Source organism: Oreochromis aureus, linkage group 20 (assembly GCF_013358895.1).
Source record: "Oreochromis aureus strain Israel breed Guangdong linkage group 20, ZZ_aureus, whole genome shotgun sequence".
In the NCBI taxonomy this organism is placed as follows: domain Eukaryota; kingdom Metazoa; phylum Chordata; class Actinopteri; order Cichliformes; family Cichlidae; genus Oreochromis; species Oreochromis aureus.
This window is the reverse complement of record NC_052961.1, coordinates 22,315,901-22,339,374: the sequence shown is the minus strand read 5'-3', so window position 1 is coordinate 22,339,374 and position 23,474 is coordinate 22,315,901. Positions and strand designations below refer to the sequence as shown.

Sequence of the window (23,474 nt, the reverse complement as noted above, 5' to 3'; positions counted from 1 at the left end):
TGCAGCTCTGCTACAAACCACGAGTCACCCTCCAGCTCCTTCGGGTGACATTGGCATAATGAAAACCCAAGGATATAGAGTAAAACTACTAGGGATTTGACACAAAGCTTCTCTTTGGTAGAGTGTGAGAGATAAAGGACAAGTAAGCCATAACTGGTAGGGACACTTGATCTTATGGAAGATTCATATAAGCTTAGTCTAATGAGGGTGATATAAGACTGACAGACAAAACTCGAGAGCCAGCTGGTAGAGCATGTTTCTGTTTCCACATGCTGTCTCGTTACTGCGGGTTAATAAATGCTTCCACGCTAACGTCGTGGAGATTGCGCTCAGCTGGAATGAAGCACACACGACAGAGTCATGAGTAAGGAGGCAGCCAGCACTTCACAGTAACAGATGACTCATAAGTAAGCAGGTTGAATCACATGACTGCAAACCATATTCAGGTTTTCTCTTCTTGCTCTGCTATTGCTTATCATATAACACTGTCGACAAGCATGCTTTACAGTAAATAAGGGCACTATCACATAATCAAAGCTGATATGCCTTCGCTTAAAACTAAAGCTTAGATGGTCTTAACATCCTTCCCTATGGCTCAATCACGGATTGCTGCAACATGAGAAAAGTTATAAATATATATATTTTTACTTAACCTGTCAGACTTTGCATCTCTATCTCAACCACTGTGGTTCAAAAAGGGATGCAAATCTTGTAAATAATTAACTGCCAATTGTGTTTTATATGCATCTAACAAGCTCTTCACAAATTGTTTGTGTACACTCAAGAGATAACGCAACCATAAACTATAAAGCAGCACACACATCCATTAAAGAAAAACAGTGGCCGTGTGATAAAGCCTAGCTGAACTGGGGGTGCTGGCAGGCCACGCTGTGGGACGACCCCTGGGTCTCCCAGCGTGAACCAACTAAGCGTTTCTCACACAGAATCTCCTCTGGCATGCACACCCCTCCAGAGGAGGAGGAATTTCACTCTGTAAGCCTTTTATTCTCTTTCAGGCTGCTCGTCCCCAACCGTCCACTATTCAGTTTGCTCATTCTACTGTTCTCTGCTAAGACGCCCGAAGGAAGAACATGCAGGAGCATGCATGGTACACCAAAGTGTTCCTGCAGACTGGACCTGCATAAAATCAAGATGCCCCCCCCCCAGTTTGTGTTGGTGGTCTTGCATGGATGCCAGTAGGCCACTTACTTGTAGTGTTGCCTTGCATCTGAATGATACATTTTGACTCCTTGCTGATCTCCCTCGAGTTGAAGGGTCGAACTCGAACAGCGACTTTCACAGACGCCCCAGACATGTTTGCAGTTTAAGTCCGTCTCCCTGTAAGATCCCTTGTGTATATCCCTCCTAAAGGAAACAGAAAAACAAATGTGCATCTCCTCAGTTAAAACAATAAGTGATGCAGTGAAGCCAGACAATGTTTGCTTCCTTCTTTAAAAATAAAACAAAAGTGCTATAGTGAAAGGAGCAGAGCCTGTTTTCACTAAATATAAATCAAACACAATGAAAGTCCACCCCCTCCCAATTTTTAGTCATAACAGCCTACAACAAATATGGCCGACCAAACCCGATGAAGCCTTTAATATTTTGTAAACAGCAGCCGATCACACATTTAGCAAATGAAACAGAGGATGTAAGACTTTATATTTATTTCATAAACTCACAGTTTACGTGTAATGCGCTTTAGCCGAAAACAAAATATGAAGATCACAAATCACGATTGTTGCATGCATAAAATAACGTGGCGTTAAAATACCACACAACTTTCCATCGTTTTTACAGTCCATTTAGGCTACACAACCCCACACCCGGTGACTACACAGCCTAAATATCCCATGTTTTCCATGTACTTGCAGTCAGTCAGCCATACTTGCCGAAGCATACGCCCATGAAATCCTATCTCCCCTATTTGGTTTGAGCTACAGTGGGACAGCTAACCGAGGGCCTGTCTGTTGCATCTGACACTGTTCATTTTGTGCAGACGGAGAGCTTAAATTTCCCCCTTTAAAAAAAATTAAATTCGCTGATGTTAGGAAGTAGGCTAATCCTCCGCCGCTGCATGTTGGGGAATACTGCAAGGGAGGAGTTACATGCTTATTTTAGCAGCCCAGACTGGACACATTGTTCACATTTACCCTATCCGGCAGGGTTAAAAGCGTTTGACGTTAAATCCTACCAGAGGCGAAGCTTCCAACAGTAGCTATTATATTTTCTATGGCAAGCTAGCTTTAACCCGTTAAATGTTACTGGCTCTGACTTCAATATTTACGACCTACAGTCTAACGGAAACAGCTATCCAACTATAATCAACTAAACCTATAAACAAATTATTCTATATACTGTAACAATTAAGTAACTATATATATTTAATTTTTTTGTGTTATAGGAACCTTGGCCACGTAGAGGTCCACTGACTACCGGACGTGTATTAGTTAACACAGACAACTGCTCCCTATCCATCTTTGAAACTAATCTGTAATAACAACCCAGTGCACAACAGTCCCCAAAAATAGAAATATATTATTTTTAAAAAATATACTTACGCTTGGAGACTCTTGCAAAAGACAAAACCAAAACCACCGGACAGTGGCGAGAACTAACGCTAGCTAGCAAGCGTCAAAATTTGTTGTTTCTATCAGAATCTGTGCGCAAGGAAACTGCTATAAAGTCCATTTCCGTGAAAAACACCCATTATAGCGGTATCCTCCGGCGGAAGGATTTGTATTTGGAAACGACCACTTCGTTGACTGCTTTAGTCTCCCTTACAGATGAACGGCGGACGCCTATCTGCAAATTAGCGAGAAGAAGAATTGGTAGATTGTCTTGATTTACCGAAGAGATTACGTCAACTCCCTCTCAGTGCGCTCACGGACAGGCTGGCGGGCCAATGAGCAAACAGAGAGTGGTGACTAATGCGGCGAAGAGCCTATGGCGTGACTCGGAGTTGCGAAGGGGGAGGGAATAGGGTGGGTGTCGCTCCCGTTTTTTTCGCCCGTGACGCCACACTGCAGGATTTCTCATTACCGCTACCCGCAGCACCGTGGGTTACCGCAAAGAGCGCCGCCTAGGGACGTACCTTTTCCGTGCATCACGAATTTATAAACCAAATTATTTATATTTTTGCTCATATAAATGGCCTTAAAGCAGGCACAAGAGATGTCGCTGACCATAAAACAAAATAAAATGAGCAAATACATTTCCTGCTGTGTTTGAATGTAATCAGTTCAATTACATTATATTCATATAGCGCCAAATGACTACAGCAGTCGCCTCAAGACGCTTTTTATTGTGAAGACCATACAATAATAGAGAGTAAACCTCAACAATCAGACAACCCCCTTTTAACAAGCACATGGCGACAAAGGGAAGGGAAAACTCCCTTTTAACAGAAGGAAAACTCCCTTTTAACAGAAGGAAACCTCCGAAAGAACCATTAAGAGGCAGGTTTGATTCAAAGCAATTCATTTTCCTGTGATATTTTTGCAGTTGCAGTTTCTTTTTGGAATGAACTTGGAGTTAAAAGTTTAACAGGTGTAGTCCTTGCCAGTAAATCCTGGACAGTTGTCAAGTTTAATCGAGACTAGCCTATGCACCTTCAAAAAAGGATTACAATTTTTTTGTTCCCTAGAACTGGAAGTTACCTTTGCTGACACAAAATGAAAACAGGTTTGCATTATATTTGCTACATCCAGCATTTTTTTTCTTTTTTTTTTGCTATTTATGTAGTTGTTGTTTTTCCCACTCTGTTTCAATGAGTCTTTTGTCCTGTCTCCACCACCTCACATGGTCGCAGCAGATGGTTTCCCTTTTCTGAGCCTGCTTCTGCCGCAGGCTTCTTCCTGTTTAAAGGGAGTTTTTTGGTCCCACTCTCGCCAAGTGCATAGGGGTTAGTCTGACTGCTGGGCTTGTCTCTGTATTATTGTATGGTCTTCACCTTATAATATAAAGCTTCTTGAGGCAACAGTTGTAATTTGGCACTGTATAAATAAAATGCAATTGATCTGTTATTTTGTATCTTGTCATGAGCGTCTTTGTTTTCTTTACTTACACTAAACTTAAATTTTAAAAAAGATACTAAACAAAGCCACTAAGACATCAGTCTGAGGGGGAAAAAAATGGTGACCAGTTGTGAAATAATGTGCATCATCATTTATTCGAGTTCAAAATCCTAGCTTCCAAAACAGGTATGTGGTTAAAGGAAATAATTTCCTGTACAGTTAAGGTCAGCAAGGTCAAGTTAGGTACAGTGCTATTTGAAAGAGACCATTTTAAGGTGAGATGACTTAATGGTGTGCTCCTAGGATGGTGCTTCAGGTGATCATGCTACATTCTCACGGTCCTTCCACTCGACCTAAAATGGGGATTACATGTCCATGTGGCGCTCAGGAGGTTCTTGACTTAAGGCCGTGCACACACACACACACACACACACACACACACACACACACACAAGTAAATTCAATCTATCAAAGTCAGCGGGGAAAACGTGTCCGAGAAGGAAAATTTGGGGCATACTTTATCATGGTGAGCCACAGCTCATCTTCCTACTGTACTCAAAACAAAAGCTGACACTGAGGATTAGTTTAGGGTATTCCCAGTCCTGAACCTCTTCTACAAGCACACACTGTGCATAAGTTATCTCTGGGACACCATTAAACATTACGTGGACTCAAACTCATCACCGTCACAAGTCTTGATAAAGAAAACTTGAGGCTAACAGTTTTATCAGAACCCAACCAGACTCAGTAATACCAAACAAAATGAGAACTGTAAAGGAAGGTGATCAATGAAGAGATTGTATGCACCTCGCAGGTAAACCTGTTGGTAATGGTTTCTGCAGCTTTATAATGCACTATTGTTAAATTAATGTATATACTTTGATATATATACTTATTTATATATATATGTATATATATATACACAAACTCATGAGAAAAACTTAAAAGTCTTAGCTTTATTATGTTTTGTTTTAGAACCATGATAATGGTTTGAGACAAAAAGGGTAAATGCAAAAAAAAAAAAAAATTAAAAAAAAATAATCAAATCAAGTCTCCTTTTTTCCTCTCCATTCAAAATGTTTGTTTTTTTTGTTCTCATTGGTAGTAGTGATGCTGAATTCAGGTGATTTGGACAGATCCCTTAATGATGATTAGCAGGCCAGACATCAGTGACGTGGTCCTTAGACACTCCGTCCACCCTGTTTCTCCCTCATCCAGGTGTGGATCCTCTCCTTCAGTTCAGGCACTGTGGAATTAACATTGTGACATTTAGGCATCCTGAAATTATTAGCCTCATCTCCAGCTATAAGTGCATGATCTTGCGTACCTTGAAAATAAACACTTATTTACATTATCTGTTTAAAATAAATAAAGCAAAAGGATCAATGGTGGGGTTACCTGACTCCAGCATGTTCTCTGTGAGTGGCTGCCTGTTGAAGGGATCAGTGGGGGAGTTGAGCAGGTGGCGTAAGATGATGGATCTGTCCATGATGTTCCCCGAAGGCAGCATCACAGGGTCGGTCATCAGCGTGTCCATCAGAGGGTCTGTTGTAACACAGTCACACGCAGATTTTACAGACAATTACAAGCAAGATGCTACACTAAAAATCAGATTCATCACCAGCAGCACTGGCGCCCTGATTGGATTAGGAGAGGGACCAGTATTACAACACTAAAAGTAAGCGTAAAAACAATAAATAATTAAATGTAATCAGCAAGTGACATACATGTGTGCCCATGATGGTTTGTGTAGGAGCCTGTCACATGTCCAAAAAAATGTTTTATATGACCACAATATTGATGCACCTATCAAAACACTAGTAAACAAAATTTCCCATGAAGTCCGATACAGAGCCTTTGGTGGCATGGGGCTCTGTGTTGAAATGTCACAAGGTTGTTACAGTAGGACTCTGGTGCTACAAAAATAAAACCTGTCGTGGGAGATTTCATCTACACAGACAGCTGATACTCAAGTCTCCTGTATGGCACACTCCCATCAACTGTGGTGGGCTGGCTGGCATATCTGAGAATCAAAGGAGGCACGCAGACCACATACTCTTTCTAGATTATATTAAGTCTGTGGTTACTCGATAGCCTTGCACTAAGCTGTCTAGATGACCAGAGTGAGCTTCAAAATCCACCGCATATGTCTGGAATTCAATAGCAGAAGAGGCCGTTAAAGATCCTGTCTGTCATTGACTGACCCGAGGTCACAGGTCAGTCTTTTACACAATGACAATATTATTTAAAAACAGCATTTGAAGACCTAGAGAGACATTTAATAAGATGCTTTCAGAAGCAGCGCAATGTGACCCATTATTTTATATAGATGTTCTTTGAGGATCTCAATACATTACTCTAAAGTGATCTAAATAGATTAATTTAATGATACAGCACATATCAAAGTGAGATGTTATTACACCAGCTGTGGGAAAGATGATTCGCTTCACCATTGCTGCATAACCAGATTCAAAAGTTCTAGTTGTGCTGTTTAAACACAGTCTTTCACACACCTTTGAACTCATCTGGTGCATCACTGTAGTCCATTTCAGACTGGGAGTTCTTGGCGACTATTTCCTCCACCTTCTCCAATAGCAGCTTGAATTTCTCAATGGCAATTGAGGACTTAATGCCAGCCTTCCTCATCTTTGAGATCACCTCCTCAAAGAGTTCACGGCTGTATGACCTCTGCAAAGAACAAGTCCCTGAGGTCAGACTTCAGTACCTTACTGTCATCACATCACAGATTTGAAATTTAAGCCATGTCTTCACACTTGCACAGGTTTTGATAATGCACACAACAATCAACCGCTGTGTTTCATACATATATGTTCTGATGGAAATTTCTCACAACAATATGTAATAATGTGGCTTCATCATTCATAATGTTCTCTTTGTTCTCTCAACAAATCAGGAATTATATATATACACGATATTCTCCACATACAGTAGAGAATTCATGCTAACTGGCACGGCAATACAGTTAAGACAGATGATTCAGGATAACTAAATGTAGACTGGACATCAAATTTTCTCCCCTCCCCCATCAGTGCCAACCTGGTCATCTGCTATAGCTTTAGCAAAGCGAGCACAGTCTAGCTGCAGGTAGATGTCTGTCAGCTGGTCTAGGAGTTTCTTGGGCTCAAAGCCATATTTCTCTGGGTTCTCCACCTTCAGGTCCCGACACTTCGGCCCGCACAGCTGCTGGAGGTTAAAGTTCAGCATGGCAGCTAAACGAGGCCCCAGCTCCTGTGTGAAGAAGGAGCCACTGTTTAGAAAAGCACATCTATAGATTCTCCAATAGTTTCATTCCCCAAGACAGACTGTTGAACTCTCCATAACCCCCACACCCCTCTTATACATAAACAAGGCACATTCTGAAACTGTCTCTGGACTGTTTCACATTACTGTATATTCATGGCAGTGCATTATGTCTGGAATAATGATATACATTGTTTTTTGCTGTTTTATTGCTGTGGAAAAGGGAAGATGGATGGATGGATGTATGCACTAGTCCAATGTTGAGTCAATAGACCGACATTTCATTCCAACGTGCACTAACTGGTGTAAGTTTGAATAACAACGTACCTATTCTATGCTATGCCTGGAGGAAAATGGCAAATAATGCTTCCTTTATATTATTTGTATAACTGAGAATAAATCTCTAGAATACATCAAGTGTTCATTGGTAACAGTGACACTCACAGGCCTTAGGAAAGGCTTCTGGACCTGCTTGGTGAGGATGTGGAACATTTCAACTGTTTCGGTAGCCAGGGCCAGATAGGAGCGGGACACCCGCTCATCCTGAGTCAGCTGGGACTGACGACTCTGCTGCTGCTCCTGAAAATTTGTACAACCCCCCCCCCCCCCAAAACAAAACACAAAAAAGACAAAATAATAAATAAGTTACCCTATACAATGGCAGTAACCTTCTGCCTGTCTTCACAGCTCAGCACAACTGTGAATGAAGCAATAATCTGATCAAATATGACCTCTGACACAGTTTCGTCTTTGCTAGACTCTGTAAAAACTGATAAATAAATATAGCACCCTACAAAACTGAGCACTGACCCTTGGCAGCTGCTCCCACTGCTCTTTATTCTTCATCTCCTCTTGAACTTCATGAATACGCTTCAGGGATTCAAGGCTCTCATCTAACAAGAAGGTGGTGTCATTAATCAGCATGTTGATGTAGCGCACAAACTGCTTGCCAGAGCTGGTGTGAAAGAAGGACAAAAGGAGACAGAAGAGGACGTGAGGCTGGAAAATTCATACAGCCACAAACTCTAAACCACAATTTCTTTAAAATAAGGTAAAAAAATAAAATAAAACATTGCAACTGCTGTTTTTGTCAATGGCAAACTCACTTGAATTCCTCCATGAAGGTTCCATGGTGGGCAATGTTTTGCCAGAGGCTCTTGAAGATCGTGCTGATATGGTACCGTATAGTGAACTTATCATAAAACTCACTGGTAGCACCGGTATGCTCAACATCTGACCAGAGGAGGGAAAGATTTTAGTAAACTTTTTTCTTGAAAAGATCGCAACTTGTAGTAAAGAAAGAATACGTGCCAGTCAGCTGGATTTTTATTCTACCGAGCACAACATCAGCAGAGAACTGCAGCACAACATAAAGCTCACCAGTGTAAAACTTCATGAGAGCAGGGACCAGGTGTTTGACGGACAGCGGGTGGTTCTCCATCATTTCAGAGAATCGCTGAGTACGAGGCTGAACAGCGGGGTTGGTGACGAACAGCACCTCCACCAACTTGGCGATAAGGTAGGGGTTCCTGATGTAGTTCTGAGTGCAGATGAACACCACCAAGAAGGTGACAATGTCCTGGACACATGGCTCATATAAAACCTGGGGTGAGTACCTGGGAGAAAAAAGGAGATAGCAGTTCACAAATCCCTTATTTGGATTTAATTTTTCCTCACAAAATTCACTGGGAATTATGGATTTTTACATGTACATACACATTTATAGACCTGTTAAGCATTCAATATCTGTATTTTTCCCCTCATCGTTCCTTCCTGTTAACATTTTATTACTGCCCTCCACAGGACAGTCACTAAAACATGATAGATGAGCAGAGAGCAGAGGACTTACTGCACAACAAAAAGCAGAAACTCTGCCACATCTTCAATGTAAAACTCGGGCAGAGCGGCAAAGCTTTTGGGAATCTCGGGGTTCAGAGGCAGGTTAATGCTGCGCAAAGGAGGGAAAAACAAACATATTACTTCTTGATTTAATAACAAACTGAAGTGAAGCAAAAAAAAAAAATGCTGGAAAAAAAAAAAAACAGACAAACTGTGTGATGCCACAGCTGTTCCTCTGACATCGATATCAAAACAAATGGCAACGTGGTGCGTCAGAGGAGAGGTGACTAACTTGGGGTAGGTGGGGTCCACCATGCGAAGAATGAGCTGGATGACTGTGCTGTAAAACTGCAGACATCTGCGGAGCAGGTTCTCATCCAGAAGGCCCACATCAGCACAAGCTTTGGCTCGCACCAGTTTCTGTCACACACAGTAACAATCACTCATCTGTAAACATGCTCCGTGCCAAAATCAGCCACGCGTGTCTTCCAAATATACCCAACCAACGAATACTGAGAGCATTCACACACCTCTACATTTAAATTTGTCCTTGATGTTTGATCATTAAATGAATTAAGACAGTAGCTCCATCTACAAGTACGTGAAACTGACCTTAAGCTGAGTTTTGCAGCGTTTGAGCATCTCTCTGTGTCGACTCGCCAGGGGAGAATCTTTCCACTGACTCTCACTGTTTTTGAGCTCCTCTACAGTCCTAAAAGATAAAAATAGCAGTATTAATACACACATGCATACACTTAACGCGCTATGATTGTCCGTGTAGATGTGCGAGCGTGTACCTGTTGAGTTCGCGGATGGCTCGTAATCTGCGGATGTAGCGCCGGCAGCCAGGCAGGATGGATAAGTGATGGGTGTGAAGCGTCAAAAAGAAACACTCGGTAGGAAATTTGGGTTCTGTGAACTTGGCGGGGTCTTTATCTGTACATATTCACAGATGAAATTTATGGTTATAAGGACACAAATATCAGCTTTAGTCTCCACAAAGTTAGTGACCTAGGTTATTATGTAACACTACTAAGCCCAAAGATTTAAAAGATTTCATTCACTGCATCAAAGCAACAAAGTGACTCTTTTAACCAATTAGATTAGTTAAAAATACCCCCAAACAAAATAAAACTGTGGCTCTGATACGCTTAAGATTCGTTCATGAGAACTGCAGAATGATGACTTCACATGCAACTGATATTTATCTTTAACGACCGCCCTCTTTAAAATCTATGTGGTCCACTTAGATTTACTGAAATGATCACATGTATCTGAACATTTCTGGTTATGCCAGCTTACGCAGTTCAGACAGCCAGGCCTTGAGCTCGTCCATGGTGGCTTTGAGACGCGTTTCCTCAAGACTGACGACAAGGCGACACCGTGGATGGAAAATATAGTAGGGATCCACTGTCTCTAACTTGATCTTCATGCTCAGCTGTTGCAGCACCCATAAGAAGTTGAGCATGAAACCGTCTGTCGAAACCAGCTTGTCATCAGTCTGAAAGAGAGGAAAATGTTTGTTTTTTTTAATTAAAATCTGTACAAACACACAGTAAACACCTGGCCCCGAAGATTAAATAATATCAAGAATGTCTTCTAAAATTAATATACTTTTAATCACATTTGTTCCTTATGGTCTGAATCTAGTAATATCAAAAACATCAATTTTATCAGCAGCGCTGACTGTAAAACACAACTTTACCTGCATCTGGGCTTTCTTCACATTGTAGTTGACTAGAGCTGCCATGTAATTAAGAGCCAACTCCCGCGTTTCACTGTTTAGCAGGATGTTGTGGAGAACTTTGAACATGTCACCCTGATTTAAAAAAAAAACATCAATCAATAAACAACATCATTCCACACTGCTGGAAAAAACAGCTGTTAAAAATAAAAAATAAAAAAATGAAACAGAGACTTACTCTTGCAGACTCCAGGTAGTGCTGCAGTGACTGGCTGACGACTCGCGTGTTCTCCATGGTGATAGCCGGGCCGGAGAAGTATTTGTCTCCAACTTTGGTCTAAAAAAACAGCCCAAAAAACAACAAAAAAAATGGTTGGTACTTTTCAGTTTTGTTCTGTTTTTTTAAATATGAGGTTTGCGTTACTTCCCATAGTTTATCCTTTACTTAATTAGATAATATGATGATAATAATAATAATAATAACAATAATATGGTGTAATATAAATGGTCATGGGGGAGGTCCTCATCAGTAGAAGTAGAAAAATTTCTGATAAGACAATTAAAAGTCCACAATTTATGTCCTCCTTCACCTTTTCCTAAGCCATTCACTGGGACCGATTGGAGTCTTTCTCGGGCAGATTCTGGCCCCTGGGCCTTATGTTTGACACTCCTCATTTAATTGAGAATCAGACAAAGTACAACTCATCGTAGCGAACAACTCACATCATCCTCAGCGAACACAGAGAGGCCGAAAAAGGCTCCCAGGTAGGACAGTCTCTGAATCTCTCTGCCACATCCAGGGCTCAGAGGTTTGGGACACCACAAAGGCAGTGATGTTACCTGCACACATTACACAATCCTTGATTTAATACATATTATTGTCAAGTGTGGTTAATAACACTGATTTATATATTTATATATTATATATTAATCAACAGTAACTGTAACTCATAACTCATTTTACGTAAGTAAAGCTAAATGGCTAATTATGCATCAGTTAATTCCACAGTATTTTGAAAACTTAAACACAGTAAAGAAATATTATTGGACAGATAACAAGCACTAAGAGAGCTAAGAGACCCCACCCCCCCACCGGGGAATTTCCTCTTGCCCTTTTTCCACGTAACAGGAAAATGTCTCACAACAGGCAGAGTTCATCTGGTATGAGGAAAGTACATTTACAACAGTTACATTTATTAATAAGCTCAGGGTAACCAAACTGCTTTCACAATACATGTCCAAAATAATCGGAGCCATAAGGACCCAGTGAACAACACTCAAGTGTTACGATGTAGCTTTACCTTTCCATTTGCATACTTACCAAATTGCACACCGGGTGAGTCTTTCCAAACTTAATTTCACAAAGCTCAGCTAATGCCTGTAAAATCAAAAACAGACATCAGGTCAGTGACTTGTCAGAAACAGATTACAACCCAACACGTGAATTGTGCTAAAAATGAGTTGTGTGGATGTGTCTTCATCCCATGCTGTATGATATATTTCCCTACAGAATTACTGCAGCTGCAGGAAAGACCAGGACAATGTCTCCTTACCATGAGGGGAAATTTAAAGTTGTCACTGTCAAAGGAACATTCTTTGACTGCAAGTGCCAGGCCGTGGAGGATAGGGATGAAGATCTAAATAAAAACAACAACACATTAAACAGCATGCTTCAGTGCTTCAGTGCATTTTGACCTTGGAGAAACGTTCACACGGTCCGTATTTACACATCACTGTGAGGGTGTATAACTAGCTGCCCTAAACATGGGATCACTCTGTTTTTACATTTTTATATTCATGCATCTGGACAAGCAGACGGCAAAATATGGGGGAAAAATGAATTCAGCACGTAAACCTCCAACATAAATTTCCATTTGCAGTATTTTACTTGAACTACTATGAGTCAAGGCGTCACCTTCTAGCTGTTTAAATTTGGTGCTCCATCTACAGGAGAAATAGGCTGGGGGGAAAAAAAGGGCAAGGATGTTTTTGTAGCGAATTATAATTTCTGGCTTTGCAGGATCAACCCAGCGAAACACAGTTTGCAGATTCAACCTAGTACAGTCTGTTTACAGTCATGCTGGGCTGGTAAAGCTTCAGCGTGCAGACTTTCCAGTTCTATCTGTGACAATTAAAAATGGATATTTGGGCTTTGCTTAGTTGAATCACCCAGTACAAACTGTATATGGGTGTATGAGATCATCTCCAGCTGTTATGAAGAAATATGAAGAAATACAGTTCTACCTTTTTAAACTGATTCATCCCCATTAATTACAGTTAACTAGATTATTTATGGGTGTGTGTAAAGAGCCGGTCTGTACCACACAGTATGAGCCATAGTGCACAGGAAGCAAATGAGTGCAGCAGTAAGCATAAACAGATCCAAAAGAATGGATGGATGTGCTCATCACCTGTCTGAATACTTCATCCTCCTGGTGAGTAATGCGCACCAGCTCCTGAATAAAGCCATATGGAAGGTTCCGACACAGCATGTAAGGTACCAGCAGAGACTGTTGAAGAGGGCTCCTAAAAGTAGTAAACACACGGCAAATAAATAAATTAATAAATCACACATTTGGAGACAAGGTGAATGAGTAGTTGCTATGGATACAGAGAGGGAAAAGGAACGGAACATGCACAAATATGGTGAGAGCATAAAAAAAAAAAAAAAAAAAAAAAAGTACAAACCCAGAGATCGTCTGAGTTAATGGATGGCTTCTTACCGAGGCTGGGTCAGAGCGCCTTGCAGGACCAGGGCAACATGGGAAATACACTGAGAGCGAATGTTACTGAGAAGCTGGCTGACATTTGGTTGGCTACACATCTGAGAAAGAAACACAGAGAGAAGAGTGAGAACGACTGCAGTGTGATTAAAAAAAAGAAAGTGTTATGTGACGAGCTATGCCTAATGCCTGCAGCTAGTCTACAAAGCACAACCTGTTCTTCTATGCTCAGTGCATTTTAAAACAATTGAAACAAGAAGAACACATTAAAGACCTTTATATATCAGCTCTTATTATGATTTTGATTGCCATCTACCTTGGGAGCTTTCCTCTCCTCCATGCCAACACTGTCAAAACGCTCAATGAGGTAGTTCAGCATCTCTGTCTCTTTGCATGTTTCAATGGTGAAGCGGTCGCTGGCTGATTCGCAGGACATCCCCCCTCCACATGCCCCAAGACTACAAAAAAAAAAATCAGACACAGACAGAGAGGCTCATCACATAACAGGCAATGTCACAGTGTGGACAGACGTAGCATTAGAATCAAACTTTCCTGAAAAGTAAGTAAGTAAGTAAAGTTTATTTATAAAGTCCTGAAAGAAGACAAACTAAAACACTTTAAAGGCAGCACTGCAAAATCTCAGTATCGGTAAGAAAATGTTTAGATGCCATTAAACCTTCTTTTTTCAAATCAACATTAGGATTCAGCTCGTCATATCTATCTGACAAACACGTTAAGAGCTTCAGTTGCCATTAGCGATCAGCTGTAACAGCAAAAATTTTCACAAGAACTGCACAACAAATCCTAGCAGGTAATAAGATGTTAGTCATACAGGAAATGCAGAAACAGGAGTTCTGTCCAGATATGCAACTATATCCAAAGCTACAATAGAAAACCACACAAGAAATTATTTTATTTAAAACTGAAAATGCATCTTTGTTCATGCCATGTTTTCAGAGCCACTATTTGCATATATATATAAATCGGTAGCTGCATTTCTAACAGGTGATAAATGAAAAATTTTAAAGTAAAGAAGAAATGGGGGAAACACACTTCAACCACACTATGAGTGTTCATGTTGGCAACTTATGTTTGGAACGCTATGAATTCAACCACCAGGTGATCCGAGCAGATGGTAAAATAAGATTAGTGTTAAACTGTATTGCCATGTCAACTCAGTAAGAGCTCACACAAATTACATGTAAGAAAAAGGGAATCTGTTTATGTTTTGTGTGCCTGAAGAAAAAAAAAAAAAAAAAAAAAAGGCCAATTTATTTTTATTTTTTTTTTTTTTTTAAATCACCAAATACCAGTATGAGTGTTAAAAAGTCCTATATCGGTCGAGCTCTACAGATTTTTTTCTTTCTTCAATAAGGTAAGAAGCAAACTGAACTCAACTGTGAATTAGATGAACTGTTTCTGCTACTGTGAGGAACAGTTTCTCGGCTCCATGCAAGAAAATGTTAATGTCGGTACCCAATCAAATTACTTTAATTTCATCAATCCCCTTTAAGGTTTGTACTTATGGTCCTCAAATTAAAACAAACAAACAAACAAACAAACAAACAAACAAACAAAAAAACACATACGGTTTGATTTTTAGGCAACTATGCTACTGAAGATATCTATGGATCCTATAAGCTACAATGAACACAGATGAGGCTACAATAAAGACAAACTCACTGAAAGTGTGAGCTAAAACATCTGAACAAGAGGAATCAAAATGATTTTCTCTCTATGGTTTCTCAGCTGTATATATGGCACAATAAGCCTTGCTGTCAATTTCCATATTAGTCTAAAAGAATGTTGAGATGATTTAGACAACAGAAACAAATTAAAGCTGCAAAGGTCAAACCTGTTCCAAACTTCTCTGAGCCACAGCATAAAAAAAAAGAGATATCAACATAGTAGATTTAATTTACTAATATGAGCAATATATTCTGTATTTCTGTGCACATACATATATATCCATATACTGGCTAAATGATGGCTTTAAATAGTAGGCAACAATATTTTCTTAGAGATATAATTCTCCATTTATGAATCAAAAGCAGGGCAGTTCTGCAGTCAGGGATTCATGATGTTACTTCCCATGTTTGCAATCAAAAACACAAAATACGGGTTTGGTAGGCTTATACATAAATATCTAATGCTGTCTGATCGGGTTACATAATGATGAAACAGTGGCTCACGTGTCTTTGAGCTAAGGGTGATTTCTCTTTCTGAACAAGAAAATTGTGCACGTAAAAATGGATTCTTATACAGACAGAAACGCAGAGTCATTAATGAGCGATTCATAGCACTGAAGATTTTCTAGATCTTAAAGCCGTTTGCAGAAGAGTTACTGTGGTTATTACTTACCTCCATATTGCATGTACTAAAATGTATAGTTATGGGAAATTATCTCTGAATGTCGATGACCAAAACACTCCTAAAGATGGTTTAATCTTCTTTAATCTCGCCTGTCGTCTTTGTGCACGGTTAGTGGCAAGCCTACCGGACCCGCTGGAACATGCAGCATAGCCCATCCCTGAGCAAGCGTGCACACACACGCGCATTAACACACACCACACAGTGGTGTACCTGGACCCAAATTGAACCTGTGAAATATCCTCCTCCTGCTCCTCCTCAGAGTCTTCATCATCGCTGTCCTGAGACATGTCAGAGAGGGCAAAAAACAGGAACGAAAAGGGGCTGACAGGACGAGAGAAAAACAGGTGAAATGAGAGAAAGACTGGAAGAAAGGAGGATGATGCACAAGCGTGAGGAGGCAGAAAGCCAACAGGGGAAAAGCATCAAGACAAATGTGGAGCAGTAACAAACAAAAAAAAGGAAATGAGAAAGGGAGAACAGGGAAGATGCATGCTTTCTTGGAGACTACTTTCTCTTTTTAAACTAGTTTTCTATCGCTTTAGCACACTCATGCTAGCTCTTTATCATGATGACCTTATACAAAGAACTACAGCTGTTAATATTAAATGTATGTATTAATTTTTTTAATTGCCTAAATTTAAATTGTTACTTTGTGATAGAGGTAGCATTTTTTAAATCTCGTTGTCTCACAAGATTTTAACCACAGAAATGTTAAAGTGCTAGTAACTTCTGAATGCAGGAAAGTTAATGTAGGAGCAGATATCACCAGTGATGAACAGAAACATCACCAAAGGTTCAGGCTTTAGTATGCTGGCTTGCGTTTGCACTCCACTCTGACATGCAGGTGACAGTTTAGATACCTAGATGGAGGCATCCTGGCAGCAAAGGCAGCCTGTCGAGTGTTCAGTCTGGGAGAAGGAGGCACCATAGGAGAGGTTGCAGAGGAGGGTTGATTGCGACCCCTAGGTGAGCTCAAGGATAAAGACTGGGGACAAGGTGGTGGCACAGAAACTGGAGTGTTGGGGGGAACGGAGGGTCCTGCAGGGCTGGGAGAGGGTCCAGGGAAACTAAACCCTCTGTGACCCGGGCTTGTCGGGGAAGGAGCCACCCAGGGAGTGGTGACCGAGTAAGGGCGATACCTTTGGGAAATGGGCACGGGGGCAGATGGAGCACTGAGGGAGTGCCGTGGAGGAGTGGAAGCAGGTGGGCTGGGGGGAACAACGAACTGTGGGGTAGACGGTGTAGATACAACGGATGTAGTAGGGGTGAGGAGAGAGGGGGAGGTCCTCTTTGCTGCATCCAAAGCCACTGGTTGAGGACTACCACAGCCATACAGACTGTGGACAACATTGTTAAGATAAGAATGATCTCAAAGCCTTAAAAACAGAAATGATTAAAGCTTGATGAAAAAGACTGGGAAATACATGGCAGCATGATAATAAAGTAAATAGAAAAAAAACAGCCCAATCAGTAGCCTTGATATGTCTCCGCGAGATTGATAATGACTCATGGCACTTGCCTGGACAGAGAGCTGGCTCCGAAGGATCCAGCGCTAGGGCCCATTGGGCTTCCACCTTGGCTGGAGGGCTGCACCAGCGTCAGACGATGGTCGGGGGATTTGGCTGCTGCAATTGGCTGTGAGGTGGCCGTCAAGCTGGCAAAGGGGTTGTGGACACGTGACTGGGTGGACATCATTAAGACTTCCATCAGGATCTGGCTGATGAGGTCTTTGAAGTCAGAGTATACTGCAGGAGAAAACATAACAACAGTCGCACGAGGCTCCCAGGTGTACAAAAACAAAATGTTTGATGATTCAGCTTTTTATGGTAAAAGCTGTTGTTTAGTGGCGTTACCTTCTTTAGGGTTCTGGTGAAACTCTGCAGCCAGTGAAGGGAGAAAGATGACATCTCTATCCTGCTCCTTCCACGATACGCGGAGAATCTTGCAAATGAGCTGCAGGGCCTGTTCTTCAGAGACATCTGAGTTTGCAGAAGTTTCCTAAGAAAAAAAAAAACAAAAACAAAAAAACGTGCATAATGAACAAGCATTACTGAGTCTCAGGAGACTCGTTATCTCATGACGTCTCTGGTTGAGCAAGAAACAACAGAGGTATGTGTGTATAAGTTGATATAAACAAAAATGAAACCAAGAATAGCGTTTGTGGAAAGTCCCTCGTCACCCGTCTGCAAACAACCAGACACTCCTTTAATGTTTATTCGTTTAAGACTTTCTTGATATCCTGATAGATAGGATCAAAGTCCAGGAGGCAACATCTCTTGATTAATGTTCACTCTAACTGCTTACCTTTTCAGTCAAGTTTCTCTTCTCCCTGCGGTCACTGTCCTCCACCTCCATGTTCTCTATCCCTGAGTCCACATCCACCTGGGACATGCTGGAATAAAAGAGAAACCATAGTTCTTAATAAGCCATTATCTCCAAGCAAACTATGCTATTATTCCAAGCTCAATCGTACATAGTGTCAATATTTATCTAATCTCTGTCCATATGCCTTTCAGTCTGAGCTGAGGAAAGCTACATTATTTTCACAGCTTGTGTTCAATTCCACAGATAAGGAGTATTTGAGAATGAAAACAGAAGCTGGGTAGGGCAATGGGACACAGGAGACGCTCTCACCTCTTTTCACAGGAGGCAGGGTCGATATCCATGCTCTGCGATCGGGACAAACTCTGGGACTGAGTCTCAAGGCTGTTGGAGGGGGAGCTGGAGAGTGAGCTCACACCCTCGCTGCTCTGACTACCATAAGCGACCCCTGGAAGAGCAAAACCCCACAAGTGAATCTCTCTGAACAACAATAACAAAAATGAATCAAATCTGACACATTCCTGGAGGCTTTCTTGTGCCTCCATCTTCAGATAAAACTGAAGTAGTAAGGTTTTAAATTTGCTTGCTTTTGTTTTTAATTTTTTTCTTGTGTTTTTCAACACAGATGTAGCGCTCTGTGTGCACAGAGCAGTAAGAAAAACATTTAATTTGAGTTAATTATTGCAGTGCTGAGTGCATACGTGAGTACTTTAAACTGCATACAATGTAACATTGCTGTTATTCTTCCACAGCCTAACAAAGTCGCTTTAGTCTGTCAGCAGATCAAAGTGAAATTAATTGTATTGATTGAATTGGTATTCTTGGTATGTGCTCTGTGTTTAGGTAGCTGCAATTTCAGCAGTGTAAAAGTGACTTAGCAGCAGATTAGAATCCAGTATAACAACATGTATCCATTTTTATGCATCACCAGCTAAATACATTTATATTCCAGTCAGAATGAGATGCACAGTTTGTGTTACTGTAACTTTACAGCTGGGCATCATTGGATAGTTTTGGTAAGGTGAGACTTAAAAAGTTCTACATATAAAACATACTCCCCCCTCAAAAAAGAAAAAAAAAAAAATCATATAAAGCACTTACATACTGTAAATAAGAGAAACCCCAAAATCCCCCAAGCCTTTAAATCGAAACTGAACGTAACCTGCTCCCTACCATGGTATGTGGTCAGCAGAGGTTTTAAAGCTACTTTCGTGACGCAGAAAACTCTGACTTTAAGTTTGACATAACTCACCAACCCCTCAGATGAACTAAAGAGTTGGAGAAATGAAAAATATTGACTGTATTGATTCATACTGTACACTTTAAATCCTTTGCACAGCGTTGAATTTTAGTCTATCATGTCTTTTCCTGTTTTATAGATTTTTGTAATCTTTTTATTGCTTTCAAGGTATAAACAGTCCCAACATACAGCGATTACAGTAACGACATTACAGTCAAAAGAAAGCACACTAAGAACTCTGAGGAAATTAAATCGAAACAAAAAACATGATGGATCCAGGTCATTGATGTCAAACAGTCACCCAAAACCAAACATCAGTCATGTTGACTCTTCACTTTCAACTGGCCTTCGTACAGAAAGAAAACAAGACACCTTTACCAGTGAACTGTGTAAGCACACAGGGCTGATTCCTCTTTGAAATGCCCTCGAGTTATGTTTCACATTAAATCCTATTTTCTCATATGTATTCAATGAAAATATTTTGAAACAAAAAGAATAAACGAATCAAATACCTTGCGTGTGGACTGGCAAACGCATTTGGATGTTGTGATCAAAGGGAAACTCCTAATTTTCTATGTCAGTAAATGTAATGACTAAAATCTGGGACATACGCAGTACATACATCTATACATGGCTGGCATGATATCAGAGTGTGATGACATGAAAAGATCAAGAAAGGAAGAGGAAATGAGGAAGAGGATGTGCAAAATGGCCCTAAAGTTGTGGCAGTAGTCGGGGAAAAAAGTATACATTTGCCAGAAAAAAAAGACTCCGTTAGAGCTGCTGAAATGAAGAAAATATTAATATACATATCTACAAGTTTTTAAAGAAGAAACAGCAGGTTTGAGGCTTTGATTTTGAAATGATTGTTCAGTTCAGTTTTTATACAAAATAAGTTTTTATCGTCTTTATCTTTCCTGATATTGTAATCAAAGATGACGTTTAATGCTGAAAATAAGGCACTTTTTACTGCCATTCTCTAACACTTACCACTGGGAACCACACAAAGATATGACACGAATAGGCAACCATGTACAGTTTTAGAATTCATGTCACAGCTATTGCTTAAAGAAGAACCAACTGTTTAGTCAGTCTGGGTTAGCAAAGGCTCAGATTGGAATTTTTAAGTTGCTTACTGACTACTGCAGACAGGTAGTGAGAAATCTGATTAACAGAGGATCTTACACCGGATAGGGGGCTGGAATTAACAGCTCTCTCCTGGTTATACAACAATCATGCAATCGAATGATTACCCTACAAATGTCAGATGTAATACACATTAATAAGTTGGTGTGTAGGTATGGCTTGTCCAACTGCCAGTATTTTTTCTTCTTATTAATCACTTAGGAAATGCACCACTGGGCCTAAAAGGAAGACCTTTAAAGCAGCATGGCTATGCATAGCAACAAACAATGCCAGGAAACTGTTGCTGTATCCATACATGGATCTCTGCTGCATTTTCTAGAGCCCGTGCATGACTGAAGCCTCCATTCTACCTTTGTACTAGAGGGCTCACCATTCGTGTCTAGTAGGGTACACTTTTTGTCACAGCGTACCCTGATTTGGGGGATTTTTGATATTTTAACACTGTGAATCATTCAATGTCACAAATTTTTTTCAATATTTTTTTTTATTTTTCCTTATAGGAAATTGCCTCCCAGAACCTTGTTTTAATTTCTTACCAGAGGTGCCCATAGGGGATGTAGCAGGGGTACCACTGTGGACATTGAGGCCCAGTGATTGAGAGGCAGCTGGTGGCACGGGTTGGGGTGCAGCACCTGAGGGTCCAGGGAGGGGTCCAGGTGGAGTCTCTCTCTGTGGGGATGTCAGGGGTGTGCTGAGAGGGGTGCTAGGCTGGGACGTTTGTCCTCCTGCCAATCGTGCCAATCTCCTCCTGCGAATCTTGAATGGGCAGATATACAGGGTCATTAAAAGAACTCTGTAGCTCTTCATAACTGCATAATGTTGAAATGTATTAATAGGTTAATAATAAACCTACATGTATGTATATAAATCCCTGGACACTGTAAGAATAACCAAATTATGCATGTATTGCCCAGAAAAGACAGATCATTAAGGCACAGATTTTCTTTGTTGTACGTTTTAAAGTCAGATCTGAAGAAAAACATCGCGAATAAAGTCAGATGCGGACACGAATCGTCGCAGCTTGGCCGAGGAGCGACGTTAAAGCTAAATTATCTGCTGCACACTCTGCTGAATGCTAATCGAGCAGCTGAAAATGATGACTGTAAACTGCAGTATGCTGTATGCGATTTCACATAAACAGCTCAATGGCCATGCATCGGCCCACGGCTGATTGCACAATGGTGGCCCGGTCTCTGTGTGTGTTTTTTATGCTGAGTCGTCTCGCAGGCTAATTTCTGTCTGTCAGCTAAACCGCCGCGAGGTGACATGCGAAAACAAATCAGTCAAAAGGTATTCCCTTCCTAACCTCCCCGTGAAAACACAACACAGAAAAATATCTGCCACTTACAAGCGGCTAACAAGATCTTGAAATATTTTCGATGCTTTATATAAGAGCAGTGTTCTCCAGCTTGTAGCATTACGTTAGCTACTTTCATTTAGCAACCCAGCTGCTCCAGCTAAATAGAACACGGCCCAAATCCACCTCTCGTTCTTTCACTTCTTATATTCCCAAAATAAGAAGTGAATAACTGGCCTTTGAGTTAAACTGCGTGACACCCACTACCGTGTTCTAGCTAACTGAGATTTTTGTCGAAAATGTATTTCTTCCATCAGCTAGTTTTTGTAGCACCTCAGCTAGCAGCAATACCCCTAAAAGGGGTAAAGGAAGAATTTGCAAAACGTACATTTGTAACTTCAGTAACGTAAAATCATTTCAATTCCCTGTGTAAGCGTTTATTCATATTGTCACCTTACCTCATCTGCGCTCAACTCCTCCATCATCCCAGCTAAGACAGCTAGCTATTTCACTTTCTAATGCTTTAATATGCCAGCCAGAGCCAGCTAGCTAGCTTGTATTAGATCTAAATATGCATAGTCTAACTCATTCAACAAATATATGTGTCAGGCTTTTGATTGTCTTCAAGATAAAAAACGACACCGATATTCGGAGGATGGCGAAATATAGTTCCCCCAAAAAGTCTGCTGTTTGCTGGTTTTCTACCAAGAATGAAACAAAAAGAAAAGTAGCTAGCTATTATACGTCAAAATACAACAGCGGCCATTTTGGTTCCACAAGTCACGTGACCAAATGGACCAAAGGTGGGGGTGCGTAGCGTGTCGCACAGATAAATGGAGTATTTCACCTGTTGTGTAAGTATAAAAGTCTGTTTTAGGTCACTTCAATGTAACGCTCCTGCATTAGCGTGACCTCGGTTTATAACTGAGGTCACAGTTACCACATACAACGCATCAAACTGAGCGTGCGTGAACCATGGCCAGTCAGAGGGGTGCAAGGTCACTGCAAAGACTTATATTAGTGACGTAATTGCCAATCATCTGTCACCAGGTAAAGATGCCTGCAATATACAGTATGTGCCTATACATTTTATTTTAATGCCTATTTATTTTTACCGCAGTTACAGCCACATCACGTGTGTGACAGGGTGGGCAGTACACCAGATGAACTGAATAGGCAACCAAATTTGACAATTTTTGGTAATAACTCGCCATAATTAATATATATATATATATATATATATATATATTTTTTTTTTTTTTTTTTTTTTTTTACACAGGCAGTCAGTATACAAAATACCCAGTTTCCTTGGGCAAGACACTTAAACCTTGAGTTGCCCCACCTGACTGATCAACTAACTAGAAAGTACCAGTTCATTCACTATTTACATGGAATACTCATAAATATATGGTATGTGCATTGAGAAATGCAGCTACATTTATAAAAGTGCAAAAATATCTGTCCTGGATTGAGTCTTGAGATTGAAAAAAAAAGGAGATCAACTGGATTTCTTTAGGTTTGTGAAGACGTTTCACTTCCCATCCAAGAAGCTTCTTCAGTTTTTAAAACAAAT

At 40.6% G+C, this 23,474-nt stretch overlaps 2 protein-coding genes across 11 annotated transcripts in view; both read right to left on the bottom strand.

Moving 5' to 3' along the window:
- kif1b (kinesin family member 1B) overlaps positions 1–2,844 on the bottom strand; it is a 61,704-nt gene extending 58,860 nt beyond the window's left edge. For all 9 annotated transcript variants that reach the window (XM_039604182.1, XM_039604185.1, XM_039604183.1 and 6 more), the window contains exons 1-2: positions 2,562–2,844; positions 1,210–1,365 (exon numbers count right to left, since the gene is read on the bottom strand). In XM_039604182.1, coding sequence (XP_039460116.1) covers positions 1,210–1,315 — 106 coding nt within the window. In that variant the 5' untranslated portion in view covers positions 1,316–1,365; positions 2,562–2,844. The remainder of the gene's footprint in view (positions 1–1,209; positions 1,366–2,561) is intronic.
- Positions 2,845–4,152: 1,308 nt separating this feature from the next.
- ube4b (ubiquitination factor E4B, UFD2 homolog (S. cerevisiae)) lies at positions 4,153–22,685 on the bottom strand. 2 transcript variants are annotated; one of them, XM_039604523.1, is made up of 29 exons: positions 22,360–22,685; positions 21,141–21,360; positions 18,531–18,666; positions 18,201–18,288; positions 17,750–17,894; positions 17,416–17,641; positions 16,757–17,233; positions 16,107–16,217; positions 13,840–13,981; positions 13,524–13,624; positions 13,212–13,326; positions 12,354–12,437; positions 12,122–12,178; positions 11,524–11,640; positions 11,039–11,137; positions 10,822–10,935; positions 10,419–10,617; positions 9,914–10,052; positions 9,729–9,828; positions 9,409–9,536; positions 9,127–9,225; positions 8,658–8,893; positions 8,384–8,510; positions 8,088–8,232; positions 7,722–7,856; positions 7,074–7,265; positions 6,530–6,704; positions 5,415–5,561; positions 4,153–5,262 (listed from the first exon to the last, which is right to left on the bottom strand). In XM_039604523.1, exons 1-29 carry the CDS (start codon positions 22,384–22,386, stop codon positions 5,198–5,200), a joined length of 4,146 nt encoding a protein of 1,381 aa, XP_039460457.1. In that variant the 5' UTR covers positions 22,387–22,685; the 3' UTR covers positions 4,153–5,197. The 2 variants fall into 2 exon arrangements, with proteins under 2 accessions (XP_039460457.1, XP_031582220.1); XM_031726360.2 differs by lacking the exons at positions 16,107–16,217; positions 16,757–17,233 and having other exon boundaries at positions 22,360–22,684.
- Between the last annotated feature and the right edge of the window lie 789 nt (positions 22,686–23,474).

Bases quoted from the DNA above. Each gene is read 5' to 3' on its own strand.
- ube4b (XM_039604523.1), bottom strand. From the start codon at position 22,386: ATGATGGAGGAGTTGAGCGCAGATGAG. The intron at 18,667-21,140 runs GTAAGAAATTAA...TTGCTCTTCCAG, and splicing joins ATCCCCTATGGGCACCTCTG to GGGTCGCTTATGGTAGTCAG. The intron at 8,894-9,126 runs GTAAGTCCTCTG...TTTTTCTCCCAG, and splicing joins TTTCTGCTTTTTGTTGTGCA to GTACTCACCCCAGGTTTTAT.